This window comes from Hippocampus comes, unplaced genomic scaffold (assembly GCF_001891065.2).
Source record: "Hippocampus comes isolate QL1 unplaced genomic scaffold, H_comes_QL1_v1.1 scaffold114, whole genome shotgun sequence".
Classification (NCBI taxonomy): domain Eukaryota; kingdom Metazoa; phylum Chordata; class Actinopteri; order Syngnathiformes; family Syngnathidae; genus Hippocampus; species Hippocampus comes.
The window spans coordinates 42,449-54,405 of record NW_017806197.1 but is presented as its reverse complement, the minus strand read 5'-3'; the positions used below and the strand labels follow the sequence as shown (position 1 = coordinate 54,405).

At 39.7% G+C, this 11,957-nt stretch overlaps 1 protein-coding gene across 3 annotated transcripts in view; it reads right to left on the bottom strand.

Annotated features, from left to right (window-relative positions):
* Positions 1-11,957, bottom strand: part of pax3a (paired box 3a) — a 34,760-nt gene that overhangs the window by 13,702 nt on the left and 9,101 nt on the right. Inside the window, exons 1-4 of one of the 3 annotated variants that reach the window (XM_019855885.1) lie at positions 8,242-9,113; positions 7,832-8,067; positions 6,693-6,822; positions 6,435-6,578 (exon numbers count right to left, since the gene is read on the bottom strand). In XM_019855885.1, the coding sequence (XP_019711444.1) occupies positions 6,435-6,578; positions 6,693-6,822; positions 7,832-8,067; positions 8,242-8,326 (595 nt within the window). In that variant the 5' untranslated portion in view covers positions 8,327-9,113. Of the gene's footprint in view, positions 1-6,434; positions 6,579-6,692; positions 6,823-7,831; positions 8,068-8,241; positions 9,114-11,957 lie in introns of those variants that run through there. The other 2 variants (XM_019855887.1, XM_019855888.1) reach the window with 2 other exon arrangements.

Genomic DNA, 11,957 nt, shown 5'->3' with positions numbered 1-11,957 from the left:
GGGGGGGTGATGGTGATGATGATGATGGACATAAAAAGATTGAGTGAATAAGTCCAAAGGCGGTTGGCACTTTAGAAAGAGCTAGCGGGTGATACGACGTTGAAAAATGTCTCTCTTTCTAATATCGCTGACAAACAAAAATCCACCAATGGCACCGCATGGGCATTATATGTGCCCGGTGTGCGGCGCTGATTATTTAGTTCCACTTGTGGTGCGGTTAGGTGACACTTTCACGGTGGTACTTCCACCCTCGGGGAAGAGACAAAGCAAGCAGCGGAGAGCCCGCGCGGGACGCAGCAACAGGTGGCGTGTTCCATTCAAATGGGCACTAACTAGCCTGCTTGGGTTTGCGCGAGACAGACGACCAGAAATAACCACATTCAAGCCTCCAATGCGCTGACAAAATGAGACTGAGGGGACGTTTCAAAGAAGAGCTAATTATACTCTTTTTGAACAATTTAATTTAATTGGAATGTTGTCTAAAAATAAAAAAATAAAACTTGATCACAGTGATCTGAAAAAAAGCCTGAAATATATATGACAGGTCACTTGCTGGCGATGTCGTCATTAAAAAAATAATAATAATAAAATACGGTATACAGTATATGCAAACCAACTACAATGAACGCCATCCACAATCCGTGAAAATGTGTGTGTGTGTGTGTATATATATATATATATTTATATATATATATATATATTTGTTTAGGGGTTTGTTTCTTTTTTTTTCCTCAGATTCTCTCAATCATGCTGGAGATTTTTGTAAGCTCAACATGCTAATGCTAAAGCTCATGCTAATTCAAAGATGAAAACATGAAGTAGCTAAACTACTGAAACATAACACGTGAGTCACTTCCGATATTTTTCGCTCATGGCTGTAAACTGTACAGTTGTGCATGTACTGATTTCAGCGCGACTTTTGCTTTGAGGTCCATTTTTGTTTGTTTGTTTGTTTGCAGTCCTGAAACCATGTGAACAAACAACTCGTTTGAGCTGATTTTACTTCTAAACGCCCGATGCAAACGACCTCCGACAAGAGACATGAGCGGCGCGGCCAATAGTTTTTCTTTCCCTAAACATTATTCTAACCTCCTCCATGGGGCCTGATAGTTTTAACAGTCAAGTGACCCTTGGTTAGCCCCTGACCTTTTCACAGCTCTTGCGCACTTTTGCTGCAAAGATCACCTCGCTGCCGACCCTCCAAGTCCACCTCACAGAGGCAGAACCAACCGTCGCATTCCTACACTTTTCCCTCAAAGTCCCCTTTTAACTCCAGTTAGCCCGAGACGTAATTATGACACTTTTTAGGGATTTAACCTTCATACATCACCGCCACAGATTTGAAATATAAAACCGTAGACTTTCAGGTTTAGGTCATTATAGAATTGAATGCATTTCGACTTTATGCACAGTAGCTCCACTTTCAGGTGTTCATAAATATGTTGACAGTTTACATATTTGTAATCAAAACCATTTTTTTTTTTCATTTATGAGGGCGAGGAATTGACATTCTCCAAAGGCGATGCAGGAATCTGAATAAAATCGCTGCAATTCTAAAATGGTAAATGCCATATTTTTGTAAAGCCTCTTCAATGAAACTTGAAATAAAACAATCCATATGCAAGTCAAGTATAAAATTTCAACTCCATTGTGGTGGCAAAGGCAAATTCAAACTGTATGAGGCTGCGAACTTCCAGCATCGATGACTTTAAGGACTGAATCAAAAAGGCATAACTCAAAACATGGGCCCAGCGGCGCTGGCATGTCCACAATGTGCCCACTGATAAAAAAAAAAGGGCAAAAAGGGAGAGGAAAAAAAAAGAAGGTAGGCTAAACAAAGTTAAGTGATTGACAACGCTGTCTGGCTTTAGTCAATTAACTATCCCATTGTGCTCCTCTTTGCAGAGTCTCCTCGCCCCCCCGACCCCCTTTTTTTTTTTCTCTTCCCGCTCCTTTATCCTCACCATCAGAGAGTTTTGCTTGGCTAATACTTCCAAGGAAATAGAGAGCTCCTTTTCTACTGGGGCTCCTCTCCTTGACCTTCCATTGCTCATGGCTTCTCTTTCAGCCACTTCACGCTGTCTCTGGGGTTAGCGGGGAGAATGCGGAGGAGAGTACATCAGTGCTGAGGGGGCCGGCATAGGGCGAGACCCCGGCCCATTACTTCAAAGTTGGCCTCAATTCATTAATTGTCCTTTGAATTAATATTGGGAGGATCACAATGCTGGTGCCAACAGAGAAAGAGGCTTTAATGAAGCATAGAGTCGCATTCAGTTGCAGATCAGCTCGAGTGGATTTGCTTTCACTCTTTTTTCAGGGGGGGGGGGTGCAGAGTTTTGAGAATCATTCCAATGAAAGTGTTAAGTGTGTTTATATAAGAGAAGTGGGACAGTGGGAAGGAATTCCAGCACTCTGTATACATACTGTAACGTGCAAAAGTCAGACGTGTTGCTTTTGCGGTGGTACACGGGAAATAATTATTTCCTGGTTATGACAAAATTGTTTGGTAATATAATACAAATCCAATGATAATACGTTACAGTTGAACCCAAAAGGATTTATATCCTGGCCATCATTTTTATTTATTTATTTATTTAGTTATTTTTACAACACGCTGCCAAAACAAGCTAGCAAATGTTAACAACATTGCAAGATATATTTATTTCATGTTTCTATTTTGTTTTACATTTGTAAAAATTTTTCATATCTCTGACGTGATTGGAAAAATCATTCTAAAAAAATCATGCTAATATCCAGCAAATTCAAGTACCGCCTAAATATATATTTTTTAAAAGGGGAATTGGTAACAAGAAGAAATGTTTACAATAGTTCAATATTTTTTAAAGTGAAGAGAATTTGCACTTTTGATATTTTAGAAAGAAACATGAAGTCGATGCACATCATTTGCTTTCACGGTCCAAATAAAATGATGTGGCAGTCCAAATCTGACCCCAGGGCCTTCGGTTTGACACACGTGGTCAAGAGCTTTCTAATCAACTCCAAGTGCCTGGACTGAGGGATATGACTAGTTTTGGTTGTAGAACTTTTTGTCAAATTTGTTTTCTAAATTAAAAAAAAAAGGAGATTTGGCAAAATATTGCACAATCTAAATCTTTCACATATTACAGTCATTTGCCACGTCCTCGTATTATTTTCAGCCATACGATACTCATCCGACAAAAAAACGTTTTTCTAATCAAAGTTGGACAGGATATGACTACTTTGGGGCCTAACTTCACAGTGTTTGTGTAGCATATAGTTCTATCCTCAAACTGCACATACTGATAACTAAACATCAAATTGCTGGAACTTGCCTCGAAATGAAATGTGTCCTATTTTACTATGTCAACATCAAAGCTGCAGTGAAAAATGACACAAAATCAACAATGCTACGATCGAGGCTTAAGACTTTGGCACCGTTCCCGTAAACTATTTTCGAAACGGGCCTCTTGATGAAACTGCCATTATAAGCCCCAAAAACACAGAGAACGAAGCCCGCATAGAAATTTCTCCATTACCCGTGCCCTGAGAGGAAAAACGGAACTGTAGCCGTTCGAGCAGACATTCCGCTGGCTACTTTGAGGCCGACTGTCTCGCTAAACATCCCATATTGAAACACATTCACCGTGGAAACGCCATCACCACTGAACAAGGTTGCGGCCCGGCTGTAAAAATGCTGCTGTTTATATTCTCGGATGTTAGAAAGCTTTCGAATTGGATTACGGTTTCGCCTCGCTTGCTCCAAATCTACCTCGCGCCAAAGTTGCGGGGAGTCGGCGTGTTGACACAAACAAAGTCCCGCTAGGCTCCTTAGCGAGAAAAGCGGTGCAATCTTTCATGTTTTTTGTCAAAGCTTGATTCCTTCGAGCCCTCGGGGTTGCTCGCCTGCCCCGCTGCACAATTGAGGCTGCAGAATGGCGGCAGATTGCTGGAATGCACCTCAATGAGAGCAATTATTACATGTTGACTGCGTTCACCATGGCACATTTGAAAGAAGCGGGCCCTCATTCAACGCGGCACGGCGGGACTCCCTTGAAAAGAAAAAGTTATATCCCTTTGACTGTTTGCATTTCTGAGCTGTTCTTTTCCCTCCCCTCTCTCCCCCCGCTGCCATAAATGGATATTTGCAAGAGTGGCGACTCCTCTTTCTCGGCCTGCTTGAATTAGTTCAATGAGGCTAAAATGCAAACAGTAGTAAACAGAAGCGAGGATGCTATCACTTAAAGTCCCTGTCAAGTGAAATAAAATATGCCTTCTAAATTTGTCACACCGCAGCGAAAAAGGTGGTGAACAACTCTGCCAAATCTGTCCGATTTAAAAAAAAAAAAAGGTAAGCGTGAATGCAACTTCATCGAGCATATTAGGTCATCACTAAACACCAGCGAGCATGTGAGCTAACAAATAATCATATGCGGATCAGAGTAAGAGGGACTCGAGTTGAACACAATAGCTCCATAATTTAGCACTACATAGTTCCTAGTCTTTGCACATTTTCTCCAATAACCTGCAAATGTATTTACAAACACATTTTTGAATGAACCTTACAGGGTCTTTAATGGATTGCCTCACTGTGAATTCAAAAGCTGCATACTCAAATGTGATAAATAAACACAAACAACTCACTCCAGCACTGCGGTTGAAATTCTGCACACGCTTAACGTCCAAAACACAAACAACTGCCCGACAGACCCGCTTGCTAATTCCACGCAGACCCCAAGGCAAACCTGACCAGCACTTTGGATGCATCTCCCAAACCTTTTTGCTGTCCTTTTCCCAGACAAATAAATCTAAATGAGTCAGCTTTGATGTGAGCAGTTAAGGAAAGTCAACAAGCGCTGGAGGAGAAAAGGGCAGAGAGCAACAGGCCTCTCTGCGCCGCAACAATGGCCTCTGCAAACACCTACTTAATCAATATTTGGCCAGAAGACACTCTCCTTGAGTCACCCCCCTGCTCCCTGGCCCCGAAAGCTCCCTTTTCATATTCTAATGAGCAGCCATAAAAGGGAAAAACAACAACTACTTCCACAAAGAGACACAAGAAAGATATACTGCTGTTCTGTATATGAATGGGACGAAAGCTGTTTGTAGGATTTCGTCTATTTGATGTAAATACTTCATATAAGCAGTTCATCAACAAACTGTAAAAAAAAGTCCAATGATTTTTAGATATTAGCGGAGGTTAACTTGATTTGATGTATTGTATTTTAAAAACGTTTCCTGTGCGCCTTTGATTAGTTTTTTTAATTGTTTAGCGATTCATTTTTATCGCTGCACATTAAGCATATCCGCGGTGTGTGTGCTATAAGTGGTTGACGCTGTGAAAATATGTATTTATGTAGCTGCTCATTAGCTAGCTATTTGGCTAACTGGTTAGCTATCTATCTATAATCTTATTTGTCACATTTCAGTATATTTTCCATAGTTTAAGTTTTATGCTAAACTTTTCCATGCCCTTTTTGATTTTATCGAAAGGAAATAACTCTGGGAAATGAGAACAAACAAGAAGAAAATGTGTGGGTCTTAAATTGCTGTAAACATAATTTTAGCTCGACGACAAATTATACTATATGACAATGACACCAGGTTATTATTGATTGGACAATGTTTGCATGCACGTAAAACGTTTTCATTTGACATCAATGGGGCGCACGTATTAAATTGCTTATTTGCGATGTGGTAAAAGTCATTTCTGACTAGGAGCCGTTCGGTGAAGTTTAGGGATGCGAATTGCCCCCAGATAATGAGTGAATGTTGGCGCCCGAGGCGGTTCGAGGAAAAAAAAAAAAAAAAAAGATCGAGGCGGGGAGTCATTCCTTGTTGAAGATGAAAGTGAAGAAGCAAAGATTGGGATTTGAATCTCGGGGCGAGGAACGCGTTTCCTTGTGCACAGAGCCGTGACAAAAGCGCTAAATGCGCAATTCGGACTCGCAAAACTGAGCTCAAATCACCTGTTTTGGTGTTTACATCGGTTGAAGTCAATCTTTTCAAACGTCCATCCAGCCGTCCGTTTTCTGAAGCGATTATCCGAAGGGGGAATTTAACCGGCCGTCGTTGTGAAATCTGTGCACGAACGTGCAAGTGATTTTACAAGGACACCGCAGGGAGTTACAGTCTTCATCAATCATTAACTCCATTGAGTCTCCATTTCCTCGAGGGGAAAGAGAATGCAACAGGTCTTAAATCAACAGGTGTCAATTGGCTCCGCTCCATTTCCACCAATCGAACTGCCTTTTTTTTTTTTTTGCATAAATACGAATAATTCATCACCCACTTTGCTTCGTTCGGCCTCAAACGAAATTGTGAGTTTCGACCGACTTTTGTCAAGATTTTGATCATGCACAAAGTTAGGAGAAAGAAGTGTGCAGTTTCGTTTTTTACAAAAAAAAAAACGACTATTGCGTGTAGTGTGACACGAAAATACGGAAGAAACTTACATCTGTCCCCCAGGATGCCATCGATGCTGTGTTTAGTCCTCGGTTCGTTCTCCTCCATCTCCCTCTTCACCACCTCATCACCATCCTCATCGTCGTCACCCAAACTGCCGAATTTGGACCTCATAACGCGACTGATGGCACTCACTTTAATTGGGAAGAAGAAAAAAAATCATTGAAGGAAAAATCCAAACGTTACACAAGCAGAAATGAACTTTTTTTTTCAGTGACCAGATCTTTTTTTTTTTTTTTTTGATTTACCTGAAGGAACGCTGTTTCTATCACAGATGCCATCTTTTAATAACTTGTCCCTAATTTCCCAGCTGAACATTCCCGGGTTTTCCCTCTTGTACTCTTCAATCTTCTTGTCCAATTCTGGAGAAGCACTTTGCTTTATGAGGAACGAATAATAAAAACACGATCACTTTTATATATTCAGCACTTAATAAAAATGCTCGTGCTCACATTTCTCCCAAAGAATACACATGATGTAGTTTTCTGTATCTTAGTGAAAGTAAAGAGCTACTCGCATTCAAGAAATGACTTGTGATAAAAATATGATCACTTTTTACGTACAGCATGTTTGTTCTTGTTGGAGATATATTAACTTTATTAGAAACGAGGAATAACAAAAACACGTTCGATTTTTATATACAGTACAGCATTAATTATTGGAGCTCACATAATTATTATTTCTATAAGCATGCAACATTATTTTAATATCAAAATGAGAATTTTAAAAACATGCTCTTTTTATATATAGCATTTTGAATGCCCTTTGAGCTCATATTTCTGCAAAAAAAAGCATGCTTATTTTTAACATAGAATAACAAGTCTGCACAAAATGGTAGGAAAAGAAACACGATCACTTTTTACATGCACCATGTTTTTCAATTGCTGTTTGTGCTTATATTTCTGAGGAAAAAAACGCTTATGATTATTCCTTCAGACACGAAATAATGTTCCAAAATAAAAGATTAAAAATTGTAACGTTTTTTTAAATCCAGCATATATGATCAGATTTCTGCTCCTAAAATGCATGTTTCTTTTTTTGTTTGTTTGAGCATGTAATAATGTTTCAGGGGGAAAGAAATAATAATCTGACTTTTCATATGCAGACAAAATGCGGTTGTGTTTATGTTTCAGAAAAAAAAATGCGTGCTTATTTCTAGATGCAATATATTCCGGAACGGATAAGAAAAATAATATATTGTTGTCGAGCATAGTTTTACATTCTGTTTGTGTTTATATTTTTGCGATACAAAAAAAAAATGAAAACCCCATTTAAAAAAAAAAGTATCTCGATGACAAATGGAAGAAAGAAAAAAAAACATCGTAAAAGTGTTGCAATAAGGTCACATGCATGTCAAAAATTTCAATCTGTCTAATGGCATTCGTACCTTTGGCTTGCTCCCTCCGATGGCTCCGGGCCGAATGGATCCAGTCTCCTGGTAGCGGCACAAGATCTTGGACACGCAGCCGTGAGAGACCCTCAGCTGGCGGGAGATGACGCAGGGCCGGACCCCGTGATGGGCCATCTCCACGATCTTGTGGCGGATGTGGTTGGGCAGAGGCCGGCCGTTGATGAACACGCCGCCGAGCTGGTTGACGCGACCCTGGCCCAGTGGGGTGGACACTGCCGATGGTCCAGTGAAGTGGGGTCAGCCCCAAAATATAAATGCATAAAAATATTAACACGATGGGAAAGTAGTAAAATAGCGGGAGGCAATTCAACATGCCCTGGCGTTAAATAAACAAAACCCACATCCTATTATAATAGATTTGCTTTTATTTTTTTTAATGGATTTACCTTCCAGAGAATAGCCTCCCCGCGCGTAATTCTGGTGTGGACCGGGTCTCATCATTCTCGTTAAACCTCCTGCCAGTGCTGTCATGCCTCTTTATCGTCTGTCAGCCCCCCACCCCCAAAAAAGTGCGTTCCAAAATGCTTGTTCTCTTGTTTTGAATCCCCAGCCCTCCCAAAAAAGAAAATAAGTGCAGCAGCACCACTTATTTGCAGGGTGAAGCCTGCCTGCTTTCCTCGCTCAACAGGTTGTTCGCACCAATAAAAAAACTGTCAATAAGAACCGAATTGGGCAAAGTTCTTCTGGGGGTTTTGCGTCAAACTTAATGGAGTTTCGCAAAGCCGTCCTGTGAGGATTGTGAGGATGTTTTGGGAGGATGGAGGGGTAGTCAAACAATTTTATCCGTGGTGGCTGTCCCCTGTAATTCGCAGGCGAGCCTGGTGATTGGTTCTGTCTCCGGACGTCCAGAGGTTGCGGGGCGTTCTGATTGGACCCCGAGTTAGCTCCTCTGGATGGTGGCTTGCCCTCACGAGGGTCATCTGGCTGGGATGTCACAGGCTTATGGTGGATGTAACTTTTTCACAGGTTTTAAAAAGCACTTGTTTGACGCTTTTACCTGGTTGATGTCTTGTAGGATTAGATCATAACTACACATTGTCTTTTGATTGCCTTAATTTCCCTCGAGGGACGACTCACAGTCTACTTGTCTGCAATAGATTATCTAAACCAATGTTTCTCGAACTTTTTTACACCAAGTACCACCTACAAAAATACTTTAAACTCCCCAAGTAACATTACCGTGACCAAAATACAGTAGCTTAGTAGGCCTAAGTGTTCATCAAAAGAACAAGATTTTATTCCTAAATATTTTAAGCTTAATATTACATGCAGTTTGAATATTGACACTGCGCTTCTATATAGGTTAAAAAAAAAAAAATTAAAATGCATTGCAGATGACTATCCAAGCATACATGAATAAAAGGTTTAAAACAAACGCATTTCCTACCTGGTGCCATTTTAAGTTCCTGTGATTAATCCAAAATACATTTTAGAGTGTTCTAGCAGTTTTGTTTTTTTTTTTGTCTTCTTGCAGAAGCCTGAAGGTTTTGTGCTAACGCTCAATGCTTTTTGTTTTGGAATTGTTCATAATTGCTTCCACCGTGTCTAAGGCCCTGGTTCCAGCGGAAGAAAAACAGCCCCAAAACATATGATGCTGTGACCATCATGCTTCAGTAAAGGAATTGTTTTCTTCAGTGATGAGCAATGTTGTGAAATGACTCATTTAAAAAAAATAAAATAAAAATTCCAGATACATTTAAAAATCTATCTGTGCATGCAAATCATGTTTTTTCTAGTTTCTTCCCTCCAAATTTTGCTGCTGTAGATTGCAAATTTATCCATTGTGAGACAAATAAAGGTTTTCTTATCTTATTTAGTTGGAGGGGGGGGATTCCCCACAAAAAAAATGGCATTCAAACAGGGGTGTGTGGATTTTACTTGTATATCCACTGTAAATGCATTGCTTGGATGACATGATATGGAATGTGGAAACATTAAGGTTTTTTTCTTTTTTTTTTAAACAAGCGTGACACAGTATGCAAATAGCAATCATAACCTGTTAATGGTATTTTTGCAATGTGGTCTGGAAAAAATAATGAAAGTCTTTAAAGGCAAAGCATAGAAATGAAAACAATCAGACTGATGGAGGCTTTTTCCCCCCTGAGGGCCAAAACATTATTTTCTTACACTCGTAAAAATCATGGATCTGTTTACACTTGCCAAGATATTAGATGGACAGCAGGAGGCAAGCATTCACCTTTTTTACCCCTCTTTCAGATATATCGTGTTACATTTTCAAATTTTACATTTGCACAATTTAGTTTTACGTTTTGCAAAACGTGTTTACAAATTTGCAAGAGTGGTTCCCCTTTTTTTTTTTTTTTACAGTTTTCATTTATTGTATAATAATCTTGTGCATTGGATTATTTACACTAGTTGCTTATTCCTATTAATTCAGCATTATGTCTAATAATATGTTGCAGGCCGCGTGTTACGACAAGGCAGTAAACACCTTACAAAGTGGTGCCATGTTGTTCACATTCAATGCCCCGAAAAGCACAGATGGAAATATGAACTTTCAAATCCGATTGGACATATAATGAGTGCGCTCAAATGTGATGCACGTCTTTTTTTTGTTTCGTTTTTGAAACTACACAATACAGCCTAGGGAAAAAAAAAAAGCTTCATCAAATGGTCGCAGCAACAATGAGAGCTGCGAGGACATGTGTTGGAGACACACGGCAGTGTAACACAGCCGTGCAAATTCTCGATTAGGGACACATAGAAGCACATGAGGGATCATTTGACTTACTGAAGCCTTGTCAAGTTGTGATAATTATGATAATTAGGCGTGTTTAACAGACCGATACATTTTTGGCCCCCTTCTCCCCCTGGAATAAGACAATAGGCTGCTGAGTGACCGACATCCCCAAGATATAACTGGTCATGACCCCCGCAGGACAAACCGGTGCATTGTTATAACTAACATTCTCTCGTGACTATTAATAAAGATCAAGTAACTTTCAAGAGAACCGACGAATATGCAAATCAAGCAGGAAAAAGCATCAAATAAAGGATGTAAGGTTTTTTTGCATTCCTTTTTTTTCCTCCCCCATGTTAAATTCAATATTTGTATTGCATTTTGCTTTGGGGGCACACACACACACACACACACACACACACACACACACACACACACACACACACACACACAACTATGTGACAAGAGAGCATGTGGAAACATTATATGTCCATAAAAGTCATAGTAAAGTTTGACTATCATGAAAAGGACATTGGATCCAGCGTGTCAAATCAATTAGCGGGGCAAGCCAAGTCAGAAATGTACTGTGGCGGCGGACAAAATGCATTAAAAATGAAGTACAAAATGTCTCTGAAAAGAAACAGTGTGTTGCCTTCACGAAACGCAAGAAGAAGTCATTCTGGCCTTTCGGGGGGAGGGGGGGGGGCACAAGTCTTCAAAGTGCACACATGACGACGAGTAGTCATTTGCCATTCCCCAAAGACAAAGTTATGGCTCTCATACAAATGCTGTAGATTTGGGCGTGAAGTGAAAAGCAAATGGGTGCGCTTGGTCTGTTCGTATAAATCCCTCATTTATTGTACTGCTCAGCATTGGCTAATTGAGATGATTCATTCACTTAAAAAAAAAGTTATTGATCTGAATCTTGACTAAAGAGAGTAAGAGATGCTCACGTTTCCTTTATTCACTGGATTTATATGGTCAGCATAGGTGTCATTATAGACGGCTTTTTGTAAATTGTCTTTTTCTTTTCTTACGTGTGTTGCCAAGGAATTTATGAAGATAGACAGCAGTGTTTATTATGCCGGCAAACAGCTCAGGAATTACTGACATGCAAGTAATAAACAAAATATTGGTCTCATAGCCTTTTTGAACGTTTTGGAAAACAAGAAAAAAAAAACCAGCACATTCAATAAACAAAAGGAGTCCCGTTGCCTCAATTCAACCTTTGTGGAGTATCGTGATTTGAAGGATTGAGAACTGGAAAATATATAAGAAAAAAAGAAACTTTTTTTAGCGTGGATATTTTTTTTCTAATTCATACTGTGACAGCAAGTTTAAAATAATGAAGGCAATAATGTTATGAGGCTAAAGAATACTTGTAATAAAAACAGTGTATAT